This window comes from Emydura macquarii, unplaced genomic scaffold, assembly GCF_026122565.2.
Source record: "Emydura macquarii macquarii isolate MOO-44397 ecotype Brisbane River unplaced genomic scaffold, CSIRO-AGI_Emac_v2 contig_2681, whole genome shotgun sequence".
Classification (NCBI taxonomy): Eukaryota; Metazoa; Chordata; order Testudines; family Chelidae; genus Emydura; species Emydura macquarii.
The window spans coordinates 2,250,129-2,269,175 of NW_027132818.1; the positions used below are offsets into that span (position 1 = coordinate 2,250,129).

At 42.7% G+C, this 19,047-nt stretch overlaps 1 protein-coding gene across 1 annotated transcript; it reads right to left on the reverse strand.

Annotated features, from left to right (window-relative positions):
• Positions 1–11,299: 11,299 nt before the first annotated feature.
• On the reverse strand, positions 11,300–13,704 carry OLIG1 (oligodendrocyte transcription factor 1). The gene has a single exon (XM_067565598.1). The coding sequence runs from the start codon at positions 13,528–13,530 to the stop codon at positions 12,853–12,855; it is 678 nt and encodes a 225-aa protein (XP_067421699.1). The 5' UTR covers positions 13,531–13,704; the 3' UTR covers positions 11,300–12,852.
• Positions 13,705–19,047: the final 5,343 nt, after the last annotated feature.

Below are 19,047 nucleotides of genomic sequence, written 5' to 3' on the forward strand. Positions count from 1 at the left end.
TTGAAAGCAGGCCCACCCAAGCTCCACTTAAGCTACCTTGGCAACTGGAGCTTTCTCAGCCAGTGGCTTCCCAAACTTCTTCTTCCGGTCACGTGGCCGGAAGCAGGACGTTCAGGAAGCAACTGGCCAAGAATCACTAAGCTGCCCGACGCTCCAGTTACCAAGGTAGCTTAAGCGGAGTATTAGCAGCAGCTTAGCCTAAAGTTCTGCTGCCTACGCTCTGCTTAAACTACCTTGGCAACTGGAGTGTCGGGCAGCTTAGTTTCTCGGTTGGTGGCTTCCCAAACTTCCTGCTTCTGGTCACATGACTGGCAGCAGGAAGTTTGAGAAGCCTTGTTTTTCAGTTGGTCAACCCATGTCAGTCACAGGCCCTGCCAAAAAATCACTTCTGGCAACACCCCGGCAACATCAATGCAGTCTCCACAGGTTGAAGGCACATCCCCACAATTGGTCTATTCGTCGATAGCTTAGAAGTGCTCTTGGATTTTTCACTGATACTAACCTCTCACATAGTAGTATCCACAAATAATGCTTTCTACCATCTCTGGTTGGCTACAAGACTCCATTTCACCTTGCCGGACAAAGATCTGACCTCAATTATTCATGCCTTCATCACCTCTTTTCTGCACTACAGCACACCTGGGCATGAAACCTTCAGCACTAAATAAGTACAGAATGCTGCAAAATAGTGTGAGCACATCAGACCTGTCCTCCACTCTCCATGCTGGTTTCCCATAGAATATCAAGTCAGTTCAATGTCTCAGTCCTTATCTTCAAGGTTGTCAATGGCCTGGGCACAGCATATCTAAAAGAATACCTAAAACTTCAGGATGAAAACAGTGGTCAATAGCTCCACTCCTCTGGTACAATGGAACTTTCTACTGTGACGGTAAAGCTTGTGCAGGAGACAGAGCTTTCTCTGGTCTGATCTGAAGCTGTGGAATGAACTCCTCCAGGCACTAAAGACCATCATAAACCGCACCATCTTCTGCTCCAAGTGCCTTCTTCCATATAAACAGTACGTTTAGAAGAAATTGGACAAGGAGCTATCACTGTGGAATATTCCACCCACCAGACCACCTCTTGTGAGTATTTCTGAAGGGGGGAATCATCCAGGTCAATGTTCTTGTTTTTAGTAAAAATCCACCCATAGGTTATAGAGAACTATTTCAATCATATTAATAGTCAATTTACATATACTGCCTGCCAACACCAGCAAAGTAAAGGTATCCTACTGTATAATAAAACACAATTTAAAACGTGTTGAATAGTCTCCTGTCTCGGTTAAAAGCATGCTTGGAATGTTTTAGGATATCATCTGATATATTCTGCCTCCCCCCCCCCAAAAAAAAACAAAAACAAAACCCTCAGTGTGACAGTCTGTATCCTCTGTTCACCCCTTTTTCAAGACTGATAAATTTTGTACAGAGTATTCCTTGTGAGGTATCATTTGAAAACTCATAATTTGCTGATCATTATTGTCCTGGCAAAATATGTGTGGCAACATTGTATGTAAAGTTATAAGATTCTACTGTATGACTATGTTCCAAGGCTGGAGAGTAGTCACAAACCAGTTTCCCAGAGACAAAAGGTTAGCCGTTTCAGCCAGGTGTGAGCAATATGAAATGGACCATCACCTGGTTAAGTGGCCATTCTTTGTCAGGAAAGAGGATGTGGGTGACAAAGAAACAGCTGTGAGTTCCCCTCCACACAGACTTTGTCTCCTTTATATGAACTTATATTGTCCAGGAGGGTTTGGGAAATACAAGATGCACATTTCTGGGGAAAGTCTAGGACAGCAATGGGGTGGCTCTGCAGTGTAATGCATGAGCGGCTGGCTATAGCACTCATATAGTATAACTGGAAGTAACTCACATGCTGGAAGTTCTGTTTGGGCAGACCAGAAGAGGTTGCTTTCCCAACAAAGCAGTGTAAAAAGCATCCCAGGTTGGAGAACTGAGGGACACAGCTGTTCATCAGTTCAGATTGTACCTTGAGTTATGTCACATCCAGTTATCAGGAATTCACAAAGTGCAATTGAAAAATATTATGCAAACTCTTTCCTTAATGCTTATAACCTATAGCTGTACTAGCTACTCTCAGCCCTGTCTTTTTCATTTATTTCCTAGTCTTCTCTTTATTTCTTGGCCTTCCACTTAGTATTAAATACTATATCTGCCTCAGAAATACTTATTTTCTGTTTTAGTGAGGTTGAGGGGAGACTTGGTGTCAAAAGATCAGTCTGAAATCAGTTTAATTTATTAATCACTTCCAAACAGAACAAAGTAGTGTGACTAAAAGAATTATTAGTTTTTAAAATGTAGACTTGACTCAGAAGGTTGTATATTTCTGTAATACCATTTCTCATAATCTGCTGAAACTTCTGCAGTTTATGCTGAACGATGTACTGTATTTCCATAAACATGAGGGGACATATGCTCAGGGGCTGAATAACTTATTCAGAGAGAATTTCTACCCAATGATTTTCAATAGTTCACTCCAAATCAATGTCTATCAAAGGTGGCACAGATGCTTGTTTGATCCCATTTCAACCATTCCTTTTGTTAATAATAACCTGACTCCTGTGAGATGTTTTAATTAATTAATTCATTCATTCATTTCCATTGCTGGGTTGTTGTACAGTGTCTTCAGTGAAAATCACTTGTTTTACATCATAAAACAATTATGTCCAAGCACGTAATGTAATCTCACTTACTAAAATAAAATAAATGGTATCTTCAGTGGCTGAAGACCCCACTCCTAAAATAGAAATCCGATTCAATGAAAGTAAAAGATTTTGTCACTGTTGTTTCCAAGGGCTAGATAGATAGACAAATGATAGACCGAGAGATTAATGGCCTAATTCAAAAATTTGACTAGTTTTGTCTTGAGTTATATCTATTGCAATGAGCACTTGGGAACTTCTGTATCCCAAAGGTGTTTGAAAGCTGTTTAATAAATCAATAATGTCTATTAAATTATCTGTCTAGATACTTATATGACCTTCATTACTGTTCTTTCTGAGCTGAGTCGCATCATTATTCATAATGATGTTACTTTGGGTTAGACAGTTCATTATAGGTAGAGCTGGCAGTAGTGCCTGTATTTAAGGTTGCCTGACACTTCCCACTGCAGGTTATATAGAAGGAACTTCAATTAAAAATTGCATCCATGTGATGAGATTTTAATAAAAATGTCAATGCTGGTGATTATACATATTTCAGTAGAAAAAAGATACAAGAGATTTGTTTTGCAAAACAGAAGAACTGTTGTGGGGGTACTTTTACATACGTTATTTCTGTAACTAGATTTTGAATATTTAGTAGAGTTTAAAATATCACAAGATGTCCTTTCTGGTGACCCATTTTACTCTGCAAAATCAAGAAATTATGCTACAACACTGGGAAAGCTTCATGTTAAAATTTGGGAATCAGATAAGCACAGTTTTATTTACTAGTTTATTTTAATTGGACAACTTGTATTTTTTCCTAATTTTTCTATATGCTCTCCAACTGAGGATCTCAATGCACTTTACAAACATTAATGAATTTAGCCTCACATAGCTACAGTAAGCATTATTATTCACATGAAGTCTGAAACCAGAATACAAGTCCTTGCCAGTACTGTGCTTTAACCACACTGGAGTGAAATTCACACTTGTGCAGAGGGGCCAGCACAAGCTTATGCACCACTTGAGTCCTATTTAAATCCTCAAAATAGCTCTCAAGGGAGACTTAAGTGGTACATAAGCCTTGTGACTAGCCCTCTGATCAGGAGTGAATTTAATCCTTCTAGAAAGCTATGCAAAACTTCTGTAACAAAACCTGAAGCTCAGCCTAGGTCCAGGAGCCTTTTGATGAACTTTGTCTGAATTTTGGGCTTCTGAGGAAAGGTTTCTGGTTTCAAATGGAAACCAGACAAAACTCAGCACATTTGATGGGAGTTCTGCTTCATTTAAAAAAAAAATCTATCTTTTATTATTGAGTAGAGTTTCAGAGGGACACCTTATTCCATACATCACATCACCTACCTTTTAAATCTTTGGTGTGAGTTCTCTCCTTGGCTTGTCATTTGTGACCTGATATTGTTCAGTTGCAATTACAGCCATTGCGACACCCATTGAAATTATGAGCAATCAGTTAGCTAGAACCTTTCCTCCTCACATTTCTCTTTTTTCAGATCCAGACAATTGCAGTGTAGTAGAAGTTTCCTACTGCATCCATTCCTTTCCATTCAATGCACAGTCAACCCTCCCCAAAGTGTCATTCTTCCCTGTTCAACTGTATTCTGCTGTATGTTTACTATAGAAACCTTTTTCAGCATAGGCTTTGTAACCGTGTTCATAATATGAGCCTCAACCACCTCATAAGCTCCCATCTGTGGTATTAGAGCGCTGGATTTTGAATCATAGATGGTAACATTTTAGGCTGGGGTTTTCAAATGAGCCTTGTGGAGTTGGGTACTCATCCCCATTGGAAGTATGTCCCTTAACTCCCTTAGACTCCTTTGGAAATCCCAACCTTAATAAATTAATCTCTTCTAGCCAGGGGGTTCATCTTCCCTTCGTTGAAGTTAATCCTCTTTCAGTGATAGCACTGCCCTCTGAACTATAAGCAGCCTCTTATGTTTTCATATTAGGGTCAAGTAATGCTTCCACCACTTAGGGCTTGTCTACACCTAAAATGCTGCAGTGGTGCCACTGCAGCACTTCAGTGAAGATGCTACCTATGCCAATGGGAGGGCTTCTTCCACTGGTGTAGTTACTTCACAACCTTGAGAGGCGGTAGCTAGATTGACGGGAGAATTCTTCCATTGACCTAGCACTGTCTACACTGGGAGTTAGGTTAGTTTAACTGCATTGCTCAGGGGTGTAGTTTTTTCACACTCCTGAACAATGTAGTTATACCATCCTAATTTCATAGTGTAGACCAGGCCTTACTCCTTCATCTAGTTAGAGGAAAGCAGTGTCTTACTAAAAGCAGTAATCACCTCAACTTCAATTTGTGCAGATAATGCTTGTGGAAACTAGTTGGACACACATAAGTTCTTTCCGGATTAAGTTTTCCCAATTAATTCATTCTTGGGATTCTCTTTGGAATGCTATGTCCTCCCACCATTCATTCCATTAAAAGGAAACTTTCTCCAACTGTGGTGTGTAGCCCTATGAACCAGGAGTGCTATAACAGAGTACTGTAATAGTCTCTTTTCTGGACTATTTCCTGTAGCTGTACTTCATCTCTCTTAACTGAACTTAGCTTGGCGACAGATCAGGTGCCAGCAATGCTGTTCCCATTTTACCTTTCATTTCCTCAAAATCCTCTGTTTTAAAGATTCTTCATTCCAGAACTATGAAAGCTGAATGTCCTGATCAGAACTGGAATGATTACCTTCCAACTATTGTAATGTGTGATGGGGTGCACCAGATCCTTTGAAGCACCCTGCTGGAGGCCTTGCAGTCCTCCCACACCGCACCCCAGGAAAAGAGCAATGAAGGTGGGTCCCCCAGGCCTGCCTAGAAAGGCTGATGGGAAGCAGCCAATTAGAGCACAGTAGGCTCTGCTAAAAGGATGGGGGAGGGGAGTGAGCACATCAGTGTTCCCTGCTGGCCTCAAGGGAGAACCAGAAGGTGGGTTCTTGTGGCAGTGGCATTCAGTGAGGAAAGAGGGGCATTGAGAACTTCAGCACTGAGGTAAGGGTGAAGAGGAGGGGCTATGTTGGAAGCACCCTAGTGAATAGCAGGGGCAACTATTAAAGGAATCAGCTCATGGATACTATTTGTAGGGTCCCTGTGTTGGGATCTGGAGTAGTGGGGCAGGCCTGGGTCCCCCCACTGGCTGCTGGGGAAATGGTCAAAGCCCCAAGAAGAGAACAAGTTTTGTTTAGAAGCCCAAGGAATGGGCTGGAAGTTTAAACAGACACAGGGATGGGGCTGAAGCCCTGAAAAGGGTCAACCATTCACTGAACTTCGTTACTCCCCTGGAAAGGGACTAAAGATAAGAAGTGACCTGGTTGGAGAGCTGGTAAACCACAGACCTGCTAAAGACAAAGTCTCCTAGGTGAAAGCCTTGGCGGCACTGCTCCATAACAGGGCAGGGACAGTCCTAAAGCTAGCCCAGAATGGGTTGAGAACTGTGCCCAGAACCTGGACTACAGATACCAGCAAGGGCACGGTGATAGTCTTTGTTGGACCTTTGTTACCCTGGAAGGGGTTCCTACCTTTTACACTGTATGTGACTTAGCTGGAGGGCTGAGCCACTGAAGACCAGCTTGACAAGTGCAACAGCCAACAGGGGGCACTGTGAGCAGAGAGCGAGAACATGAGTGCAGATTTGCACCCAGCCAACAGGAAGTGCTCATGAGAGGTGAGTGCACCCCATCACATAATAGTAATGGGCTCATCTCACTGTGACTTTTATTCACCATTTACTAGAGTGGGGGAGAGGGAGGACCATTCAGGCAGCAATTTGCCAGCCAATTAACTTTTTGGCATAGGCGTTAATGTCCCAGGGACCATTTCTGCCCAATATAAGATCTGTTTATTTTGGTAGGGCACAAGAGAGAATTGGGCTCCGGGCTTATTCTTTGGTAAGTTAACAAAGAACTTCAATATATGGACAATTACATCCTCCTCCCATCCCCACCAAATAATAAGAGTTACCAAATTCCTTCAGCAAGTATTTTGATAGGCAGGAGTGGGTACTAAAAATATAGATACTTTCAAAGTTAGTGCTACCATTTGTCTCCAAATTAGCCAAATATCCACTGTCCTATTGCACTGCAAGAATCCGGAATCAAAGCTCAAGCACTTAAACATCAAATTAACATTTTTTTCCTCCGTGTTTTTAACACAACCCTGCTATCCGGTGATGGTTGTGTGTTTATGAAAAAATACAAATTAAGAGCTAGGACAAAGCCTGCATGGTTAATTTTAAAGAGCAAAGTTAGTTGTAAAACTCAAATGGAATATTGTGATTGATACTCCTCTTGTTTATACAGCTATACAAATGCCTTGTTTCAAGGGTTTTAATTTCTTCAGGGTTAAAACTGAGTGTCTTGGAGCTCTTTTGGAAAGCATCACTAAGACAGGGTTGTACCATGTTTAGTTGATGCTGTAAATTAGAAGAATCTATTCCTTTTCTCTCTTTATGCCAGTTTATTTTCAGAGGCTAACATCTGCCATGCTGGCTACAATGGCACCTGTGGCTCTGTCACCCATTCTTGCACAGACGTTGTAGAAAGAGGAAAGCTATTGATTTCTATTGCCAATGAGCAAATTTAGAGGGGCTTTAAGAATGTACTAGTTATTTCTGTAGGAAGTTGCATGGCATGAATCTATTAGTTATGCATGATCTTGCCTGTTTCAACTACCCTGTGTTTTGGATAATGGAGCAGTCCAAATATCTGAGGCCCCAGTCAGGTGAGTCTGTAGGGAAAGAATAGTAGAGTGAGTGGGAGTGTATCTCACTGCAGTGTTTTCAGTCACAGCTCAAATAAACTTCTGGGTAGCGCTCTCCAAGGTCAGAGGGGAACAGAAATGTGATTTATTTAATTATTTAAAAGAAAGCCAGTGTATGCTCCAATTAACCAATCGCCTAACATCACAATCCTTAGTGTTTCCATGAAAATGTGAGTTACCTTCTTCACCCTGTTTGATCATATTACAGCGTTTTCTTTCAGAATGAAAGCTGTTGTCGTCTTACCCAATAGTCAGTAACATATCAAATGGGGAAAAATACTTACCCTCTTTTGTAGAATGCTTTGAGACCTCTGGATGAAAAGCATGATATAAGAGCTAAATAGTGTTGCTATTGTTATTAGTTATCTGCCAAAATTTTGAGTCAAATAGTGGGGGTTTTATTTTGCAAGCTTTACATATCTCTCCAACTTTGTCTAAACCATTTCAAAGCAACAATATAGTAACAAATATAGTCTGTTTGTAAAATTCTACTGTGAAATGCTTTTTGCAGGAGAAAGTGGTTAAAACACTACAAACAGACTTGCAAAAAAGATAGCAAGTTTGGCTTTACAGAAAGATGGTGGGTTTTTTAAATGTTCATAGGACCTCATCCTACAGTCTTTACTCATGCAAATTCTCATGGAAGTAAAGACTGCAATATCAGGCCTATGAAGATTCTTATTACTCTGAGTGTAATGTGTTTAGAACTCTTAAAATAAATGGAGCTTTGAGCGTCTTAGTGATGTCACATCCATGTCAGTAATGTACCTAATACCAGTAAATGATTCTAGGTAGCCAGTGCACATCTTGGCAACATTTCACTTCTTCAAGTGTTAGTGACACCAAACCTACAAACTTAATCCTATCAGCTCCCAAGTTGTGCAATATTCATCTTAAAGCCTGGGCATTTAGGCCACATATGGCTGAGTCACTTTTTTGTAAGTGCTGGCAGCTTTAATTGGGATAATTATGTTAATAACAGGAAAGATACATTGACTAATTTGTCTCCATGTTGTTGTTACAGGAGCTCTCTAAGATCTCTCTTAAAAAAAAAGCAGACTTTAACAAACTCAGAACAGATAAATAGGGTGATTGGTCCTACAGGAAGAAAATCTAAGGGAAAAAGTTCAGGAGAGTTGGCAGTTTCTCAAGGAGATCATATTAAAGGCATAACTGCAAAATATCCCAATATGAAGGAAAGATAGGAAGAATAGTCAAAGGTCAATATAGCTCCATCAGGAACTCCTTAATTCCTGAAAATCAAAAATGAATCCTATTAAAAAGTAGAAACCTGAATGGATTGCTGAGGAATTCAAAAGAAGAGCACAAACATGTAGGGACAAAACCAGAAAGGCTAAGGCACCAAATGAGTCACACCTAGCAAGGGACATAAAAGGGAGTAAGAGGAGCTCCTTTAAATACATTACAAGTGAGAGAAAGACAAATGAAAGTATAGGCCCTTTATTTAGTGGGGAAGGAGAACTGATGATATCAAGAATGCTGAGGTGTTTAATACTTACCTTGCTTCAGTCTTCCCTAAAGAGGTTAATGGTGACCAGCTATTCAACACAGCTGATAAACAACACGAGGGAAAGAATAAAAGCCAAAATAAGGAAAGAACAGATTACATCTAATGTATCTAAATATTCTTTATTCAAGTAGGCAGGGCCTGATGAAGTTCATCCATGGCGAATGAGGCAAAGCAATCTCAGAACCATTAGCAGTTATCTTTGAGAACTCCTGGAGAATGGGTGAGGTTCAGAGGACTGGAGAAGAGCAAACATAGTACCTATCTTTAAAAAGGAGAACATAGAGGACTCAGGGAACTATAGACCAGTCAGCCAAACTTCAATAGTTGGAAAGACACAGGAACAAATTATTAAACAATTTATAAGCACCTAGAGGATAATAAGATAAGGCATAGTCAGCATGGATTTGTCAAGAACAAATTATTGCCAAGCCAACCAAATTTCCTTCTTTGTCATGCTTACTGGCCTAATGGGTAGGGGGGAAAAACAGATGTGGTATCTTGATTTTTAGTTAGGCTTTTGACAATCTCACATGACATGCTCATAGGAAGGAAGAATCCCATGCACAGCTATAGACTGGGGACCGACGAGCTGGGCAGCAGCTCCGCAGAAAAGGACCTGGGGGTAACAGTGGATAAAAAGCTGGATATGAGTCAGCAGTGTGCCCTGGTTGTCAAGAAGGCTAATGGCATATTGGGCTGCATTAGGAGGGGCATTGCCAGCAGGTCACGGGAAGTGATTATTCCCCTCTATTCAGCATTGGTGAGGCCGCATTTAGAATATTGTGTCCAGTTTTGGGCCCCCCACTACAAAAAGGATGTGGACAAGTTAGAGAGAGTGCAGCGGAGGGCAACCAAAATGATTAGGGGGCTGGAGCACAGGACTTATGAGGAGAGGCTGAGGGAACTGGGCTTGTTTAGTCTGCAAAAGAGAAGAGTGAGGGGGGATTTGATAGCGGCCTTTAACTACCTGAAAGGGGGTTCCAGGGAGGATGGGGCTAGGCTGTTCTCGGTGGTGGCAGATGACAGAACAAGGAGCAACGGTCTCAAGTTGCAGGGCGGGAGGTCTAGGTTGGACATTAGGAAAAAGTTTTTTACTAGGAGGGTGGTGAAGGGGTTACCTAGGGAGGTGGTGGAATCTCCATCCTTAGAGGTTTTTAAGCTGAGGCTTGACAAAGCCCTGGCTGTGATGATATAGCTGAGGTTAGTCCTGCTTTGAGCAGGGGGTTGGACTAGATGACCTCCTGAGGTCCCTTCCAACTCTAATATTCTATGATAGGCAAACTACGGAAACAGGGTCTAGGACAGGATTAGACTTCAAAAATTGGAGAACTGCTCTGAATTCAACAAGATTAAATTCAGTAAAGATAAGTGCACAGTACTTCACATAGGAATGAAAAATCTAATGCATAACTACAAAATGGAGAATAGCTGGCTAGTTAGGTAGTAGTACTGCTGAGAAAAGCATCTGAGTTTCTAGTGGATCCCAAATTGAGTGAGTCAACAATGTGATGCTGTTTGAAAAAAGGCCAATATGATTCTGGGGTGTATTAAAAGGAGTGTTGTATGTAAGACACAGGAAGTAATTGTCCCATTCTACTCAGCCCTGGTGAGGCCTCAGCTGCGTATTGTATCCAATTGCTGATGCCACATGAGTTGGAGAGAATCCAGAAGAGAGCAACAAAAATGATAAAAGGTTTAGAAAAATTTATCAGGAAAGATTAAAAAAACTGGGCATGTTTAATCTTGAGACAACAAGACCAAAGGAGGACTTGATAACCATCTTCAGATATGTTAAGAGCTGTTAAAGAGGACTGATCAGTTGTTCTCCATGTCCACAGAAGGTAGGACAAGAAGTAATGGGCTTAACCTGCAGCAAGAGAGATTTAGGTTAGATATTAGGAAAAACTTCCTAACTCCAACGGGAGTTGAGTTCTGGAATAGGCTTCCAAGGGAGGCTGTGGAATCCCCATTGCTGGCAATTTTTAAGAACAGGCTAGATATGCCTGTCAAGGATGGTCTAGGTTTACTTGGTCATGCCTCAGTGCAGGGACCTGGACTTGATAACTTCTGGAGGTTCCTTCCAGCCTTACATTTCTGTGATTGCATGATCTTTAGATGAGTGGGAATCCAGCTCTGTTTGTAGGAAAAAAATTTCCAGGTCATAACCTATTTATTAAGTGTTAAAGCTAGTTATATTATGCCCTGAACATCAAGAAATCAGTACAATTTGATCATTAATAGTTGTAGCCAGGTAAATATTGTCAACTGGCTAAAGCCTTTTAGTTCAGTCATTAACAAAAGAGCTGAAAGGATGCAGGAAAACTGATTTATTATAACTGTACAATTCCAAGTAAAAGGATCAGAGATAAAACACTACAGAGTTAAAAATAAACTATACAATTACAATAAAACAAGGAAGCACATTGCCAGAAATAAGTGCATAAGAACAAACAGTATTTTTAAATGTATATCTCACTTGGAGGATTATGTTCTTTGCAGCATCTTTTGCCTAATGTACAGGCTGGCTATGAGGAAACACTCCGTTTTCTGTACTTTTCAAAAACGGTTGTTTAAAAGCCAGTGTTTCAGAATTGACCGTGTCTACACTGAAAGAGTGGCAGTAATATCTCTATGAGTGAAGGCATCATGTGGCTTAACACCAGGGCCCAAGCATAATTTTTTCAGGCCCAGTACAACCTTTTAACACAGGCCACCTCCTGTACTGGCAGTAATGGGGGTTGCAGCCTGGGCCAGGTCCCCTACGACCTCTGGGCTCTGGTAAAGTGTACCCTTCCCCCACTCTCCCCATGTGGGGGCCCTGCTTAATACAGTATTTGGAGGGTGGGGGAGAATCTTTTGCTTCCCTAAGAAAGTGATCCTGTCTTATTTTCCTCTCTTAGATGGAGTTAATTGATTATCTTCTCTGGGTAATGCATACTGTCTGGAATGCATTCTCTCCTTTTTAGTCATTTGCAGTACTTATGTGTGTTCAGAATTGAGCATTGTATGCAAACTTAATGCCACTGTTGGTGGTTAAACCAATCTAGAAATATCACAAGCTGCTCCGTGGAACAAGAATAAATAAAAACCTCTTCCAGTTCTAAAAATTCAGATTGCTAAAGCTATTCTAAAATCTAAAGGATAGCCAGTAGGTAAAAAGTTGGATTCTGCTTAGGTTACCAGAAGAAAATTATTGCATACAAAAAGCAATGTCTCCTTTTCGTTTTAGTTGTATACCTTTAGCTCTTGTAATTATGACATGTTTAAGATATTTTACTTTATTACCCTGCATGCTACACCAGTAAGCCAGGGAGCAGTGGCACCGACACTGATCGGATACAGGGGTAGCTAAAGAAAACAAAGGCGAAGATGCTCCATGAAACAGCTCTTTTAAGCATTTCCCATCGTTTTGACTGAAGTCTCCCAATGATTTTGCCCTTCACGTGTGGAAGGGAACGGGCAGCTGGGCCGCTGGCAGGACGGCGGCGTGACTGTAAGCGACGGCGAGGCCAGGCGCACCCACGAACTGCAGCTCCCTGCTGTGACTTAGGCAGGATTACGGAGCCTGCAGCTGCCCGGCTGGAGGTCTCCCTGCCGGGGGGGGGCTTGAGCTCGGACGCCTGCAGCCGTCTCAGGTCTGCTTTGCCAACAGGCCGGGCCCACTGGCGGCTCCAGTAACACCAGCCAGTCGCTCAGTCGCCTGGGGGAAGCCAGGAAGGAGCCGTGGACCCACCTCGTTCCATCTAACTGCCCGGAAAGACGCCGCTTCGTCCCAAGCTCTCAGTCCGTCCGTCCCGACACCCGCCCCCAACCCGGCTCCCCGAGTCCCATCGCTGCCGCCGCCCCCCCTCCCCCTCCCCGCGTGTCACTTGGCGAACTGGCTCTGCAGGGCGGCGAGGCCGAGGCCGGAGGGGATGAAGTGCGGGAACTTGCAGACCGTGCAGGTGCACAGGCTGGCCCCGCCGCCCAGATGCAGCTGGCCGCACGGCTGCTCCTCCAGGGACAGCGAGAGGTATTTGTTGGCGGCCCGCAGGCCCTCCGGGTGGTTCGCGTTTCCCGGTGCCAGCAGCACGGAGCCCGGCGCCGCGAAGAGAGGCAGCCCGGCCAGCAGCAGCCGGGGGCCGGAGCCGCTCATCTCCCCAATGATCCGCCGGAGCTCCTGCAGCGAGCTGCCCAGCAGGAGGATGTAGTTCCGGGCTAAGAGCAGCGTGGCGATCTTGGAGAGCTTCCTGCCCGGGGAGCTCTGGCAGTGGGCGGCCGAGTAGGGCATGATCACCTCCCGCAGCGCGTCCATGGCTAGGTTCAGGTCCTGCATCCTCTTCCGCTCCCGGCTGTTGATCTTTCGCCTCAGCTGCTGCTGCTCCTTTTTTTGCTCAGTCTTGCCGCCGCCGGCACTGCCCAGCTGCTGCTGCTGCTCAGGAGCAGGCTCCGGCTTGTCATGCACTCGCTTAGGGAGCAAGGTGGAGGAGGGCGGCCTGTAGCCAACCAACTCGTACAGGGCTGTCCCCAGCTGCACCTCACCTGGGCGTTGTTGCCTCAGCATGGTCCTCCCGCTGCTTTCAGGGCAGGCTGCTGCAAACCTTCATCGCGATGGGGCGGGGCCTGGCCGCCAGGCAGAGAGCGGCAGCGAGCCCAAGGACGGGGCTGCCCCGTCCCGCTAGGCTCCCGTTACCTGCGGCGGGCAGGAAGCGCTTGCCGCCTGGAGCTTGTCGCTCAGGTCTGGGGAAGGGAACGAGCTCGCCGGGCCCCTTTAAATCCACGGCTCCAGCTTGGGGCAAAGGGATGGCAGAGGGCAGCCAATGGGCGCGCAAAGCCGGGCCGAGACGGGCTCTCATTGGCTGCCGCCTGCCGCGGGGGGGAAGAGTTGCACTTGGCGAACGCGATGGAAGTTTTAGGGTAAGGTTCGCTCTGCAGCCCCGCAGTCCAGGAGCGCTGCCATATCGGTGTCCGGGTCCTTCACAGGGGCTCCTCTGCCTTACCAGGCAGCGGCCTTTGTTATCTGAGACACTCTGTTTTCTCCCTATATTTCTCCGGCTTCCGCTCCTGGGCTCCGACTGCTTCCAAGAATTGTCATGTCTGCCAAGGGACCGAAAAGAGAGGTTATATCTGAGCTGACTCTCCCTTTCAGAGCACATAAAGCACTGTCTGGTTTGTCTTTGTCTTTCTTTGCTTCCAGAGCTCATTTTACAAAGCCTTTCAGGATGCCCTCTTCCTCCAGTTATTACTAGAGAGAGGCTCTTTTTTAAAATAGAGAGATACAGCTGACTGCCACATTTGGATGGTGGGTGAAATACCCCCTCTCAATGCTTAGATCCAGAATTTTTGCTCAGGCCCATCTCTAGTGATTGAATTAATGTTCACCTTTGTGTCTGTGTATTTATTAGATGTGCGGAGTTGCTGTAGCTGCGTTTGTCCCAAGATATTAGGGAGACAAGATGAGTGAGGTAATATCTTTTATTGGACCCATTTCTATTGGTGAGAGAGACAATCTTTTGAATTACACAGAGCTCTTCTTTAAGCTGGAAAGCTTGTTTGAGCAGTTAAACGGGCCTTTGTGTTTTGGAGTGTATATATAGTTATATTAGTGATCTTTCACAGTTTTTGTATGGCATACTGGTCATTCTGTAGCCGCAGTTTAAGACTAGCCATTTAACAGAATCAAAACAGAAATAGTTAAGTAGATTTCACATATTCTACAAACCATAGTAGTTTTTCATTGATTTAATATGAGAAATAGGTATGTAACCAATGATTGGGACAAAGTATTGCATTAATTCTTTGTATTTTCAACTAAAAATAAATGTAATGCTGTAAACATAGGTATTCCCCTCGTAGGGCTTGATCTGTAGTGCCTTGAACTCAACTGGAGTCTTTCCATTGATTTCTGTGTACTTGGGATCAAGCCCTTAATGCTGATGAAGGAATGAAGAAAAGGCAGCGGAAGGTGGTATGTCTGGTGAGAAGAAACATTCAATGGAAGAACAGTTCTACTTTTTTAAAAATGTGTGTTTACTGAGAATAGGTTATACAGACATTCATTCCTAGGTCACCTGTTCAGATCCAGCCCAGATAATCCGTGAGCGGAACTCATTACCATCTGAAAGTTATTCATCAACCTATAGGAAATGAGTTGGTGGGCTCAATGAATGTTCCCTTTAATTTTTTTTCCTGGCGCAGAATGAACAGCTGCAAGAGCACAAGTTATGTGCTGGGAAAAGAAGCATCCAAAGCAAAGTCAAGGATATGTTTATTGACAAAGAATGTCTGTGCTTCTATCAGAAGTAGTAGCAAAGTTGAAATCCAGATTCCGTAGGTCCAAGCTTTTGGGAGATAAACCTGGAACATAGAGTGATGTATTAGAGGGTTCCCGTAGGAACCTCTTACTAAAATTCTGCCACACAACTGAAAGAGAGGTTGGGATAATTTCCCTGCCATCAATGATTTGCCCCTGTAACTCTTAAAAATATTGCTGAAGAGTAAATATGTTGCTTGTGAAACAGATAACAGAGCTCCAAATGTAGCCTCAAAATACTTAAGGGGAAAAAAGAGCTCTGTGGACACCATTTCTGCTCCTATTTCAAATGACCCAAGTAACACACTGCATTCTGTTGGCCGTATGCTCAGCATATTTTTCAGGTGCAAAGTAAAATAATTTTCAGCAAAAGACTCTTCATATGTTTTTGCCCCAATGCTGTTGCTTCCCTCCTTGCTTGTGAGGAATTTTTTTTTTGTCTTAAATGGGAAAACTCATTAATAGATCCTCAAGTCTCTGAGCCATCCTCTTTGTGAACACACACAGGGAACGCACAGCTGAAACACCCATCTATTGTGCACTTGATTTTCAATAGTATTTTGAGACTAGAAATATTCTCCACATTATCTCAGTACTTCTCACAAAAGTATGTATGTCAGCTTAACATACTGGATAGAAACAGGAAGCTTTGTGCACTCTAGAAAGGGTCAGAAGAAGGTATCAAAGAGGCATCTGCCTCTGAAATTCATGCAGTTAGTCTTTGTTGGATGAACTGGCTGTGAAATTGATGGATCTACCTTGGACACAGTCATAAAAATGTCAGGATATTGACTAAGAGTCCATATACTCAAAGAACTGAAACTGTGGTGTCACTTCCCCATGATCATTTCCATAAGGTAGATAGATTAAAGCCCCCACTCTGTGGTGCATGTTGAAATGACTACTTTAAACTCCACAGGCCCAGTTTTCCCAAGAGTTAATATCTCTTTTCCTGTTCTGGTAGCATGAAGAGGATGGAAATAGCATCATGGGAATACAACTTATGTAAGGGGGTTCCACAGCCAGCAGAGAGCTATTGAAAAAGCCCTATGCCAGCCCTCTCCCAGACCTTGCCACAGGCAGCATATCAGGGAATGGTGTGTGGCTGGAGCACACCTGGAAGATGACCCACAGGAGGCCACTGCAGCCAGAGCTTAAGTGAGAGCAGCCCTAGGCTAACATATGCCATGGCTGGACAGGCACTCAGCTGTCCCAGCAATACAAAGAGTGCAGCAATGGCTTAAAGCTACCTTTGCTGCCCTTCTGCTCCCTTACAGTTGTTGCACCAAGCCCAGGAATGGAGGAATAGGGAATCACTGGCCCTGTTTTGTAACAAACTCCTTCTCTCTTCCCATCTGATTCTCTGCCTTAGAGGAGCCATTGTCAGGAATGGGGCAGAAATTAAATCCTTTTTCTTCTTGTACCAGTTGAAGCTGGGGAGGGAGAACATTTAGAATGTACACCATTCTCTTTATCCCCTTCCTTCCCATTTTCCTGTTTCTAATTTTTCCTTTCTCCAATGATTTATAATGAATGATAATTATTTGTATTGCAGTAGAGCCTAAGGGACTAAATCATGTCAGGACCCCACTGTGTTAGGTAGTGTACAGGCATGCATGCACCGCACATCATTCTCCTTTCTCTTCTGTTGAAAGACAATGGTGATAGCAATTCAGTATAACACACCAGTCTCAAAGCTGTAGAAATACGGCTTAGACTTCTTTAATAGAAAAGACTCTATGATACAGTGATAGGTTTTTCCTTGAGGTTTTTCAACTCAATAGCTGTTGAATTTCTGTTGTTGAAATTCAATCCTTGTTCTTTTAAGACTAAATAAAACAAAACCAAGGGGGAAAGAGAGAGAAACCGCAGAAAAGAAAATACAATTCCTCTCTCTGAATCTCTCACACTTGCAGTTTAGCTGCTGGAAATTACAGTCATGGCACATGCCCAGACTTGGCAAAACTTTACCATAATTATTTATAGTTGTCTTCTTAATCACAGCACTATTGCAAAGGTGGATTTGTTGTAGCTGGCTAAGATGGACTCCTATTAGACAGAAGGCAAGCAGAAAAAGATGGGAAAGAGGTAGTGGAAATAGAGGAAGGGCAGGGAAATGACACATAAGAGATAAGGTAATAACAGGAACCTCATATTTACATCACAGGTGTTGCATAGGGTGTTGTTGAACTTGAGGAAGGTGGTGATGTCATCTTGGTCTCTCTTCTTGCTCAGTCTGGCATCCTTCAGGATTAGGATAACCTATGCTGATTGTGAAATGAGAAGGGAAAGGATTTCTGGGGCTCCTAATCCCACTTTTGTTGGGAAAGGGAAGAGAGCTCAAAAGCTGCTGCTGTTGATGCAATTTCTTCTTCTGGCACTGCCCTTTCCCCTCCTGGTGCTTCCACCACCAATCAGGTGAAGAGAATGAGGCAGGGGAAGGGGAAAGAGAATTGGTGATAGATTTGTGGGGTGCGGGGTATGGAGTGGGAGAAACAGCTAGTGGGTTTGAATGATTTATAGTGGTGAACTCAACTGACTTCAGTGAAGTTACTTCTGATTTACATCCACGTAAGTGAGAGTGGAATCACATTCACCATCTATAAATGCCACAGGCAACCAGTATAAGGGTTTTGTGACAGTAGACCAAACTGGAGCACAATGGCCTAATGCTATCTTTTGTTCACCCCACCTCCCACCAACACATACTGTAGTGTGTGTTTCTATATTTGTGTACATATTAATATAAAATACATACTCCCCCTTATAAATCAAAAAACTACTTTTCATTGTCTGGGCTGGAATCCAAGACAGGGAAAAGGCAACAGAAGAAGATATGAGTTGTGGTAATTATTCAGATACTGTGCATGTAGTAAAGTAGAAGCCGGTTATTTCCCTTCTTTTATCAGATCAGAGCAACAGACTAACATACAACTTTTGACAGCAAAAGGACTGAGTTTGAAGTTCATGAAATAGATTGTACTTTCTAGCAAAGAGGCTCTTTAAACCCTATAGCTGGTATTTAGCGAATTTGATTTTTTTTGTTCATGAAATTTCAGTTTAACATTCAGTTTTCAAGATGAACTCAGTAATCCAATGAATTGGCTGAAAATGATTTCCTGATTAGATCACATCAGTTATTGGTTTTTATTTAAATATCGCTATTAAAAAACAATGTCATTATACTGAGACCTTTTTTTAATTTTGCTGCAGACATCAGTAACTTCTTGTCTGGTTAGTCAGAACACACAAATAGAAACTTAAAAGCAAGAATATTTTACTCCTGCAACAATTAACTATGTTCTACTAATATATAATGTCTTAACGTATTCCAATAATACATATAGGCATCTACTTTCTCTTTCTCCTACTGAACTCCTATATGACAAGGCAATTTTACTGAATGAAAAATAAAATGAATAAAAAATAAAGGTGGCAGTTCCTTTTTCTTATAAACAAATTTAAACTGGACAATAACATATTAACTTTAGCTTCAGCATAGAGTGGAAATAAAAATTGCATTAGTGTGTAAAATAATATCAAGTCTTTCTGAAAATAAAGTAATCCAGTATGCTGTGAAATCACACACACACACTCTAATATACAAAATCAGTTTCAAAGAGTTGGCTTTCCTCACCAGAGAAATAGATATTGTGTCTTTCTTAAATCAGTAACCTAAGCCAAATGCTGTAGGGGGTTACACTGGTACTATAAAAGGGACAATTTGCTTGGAAGGCTGTGGCTGATTTATAACACAATGCCCAATGC

Coding starts and splice junctions, on each gene's coding strand:
- OLIG1 (XM_067565598.1), bottom strand. CDS start 13,530: ATGCTGAGGCAACAACGCCCAGGTGAGGTGCAGCTGGGGACAGCCCTG.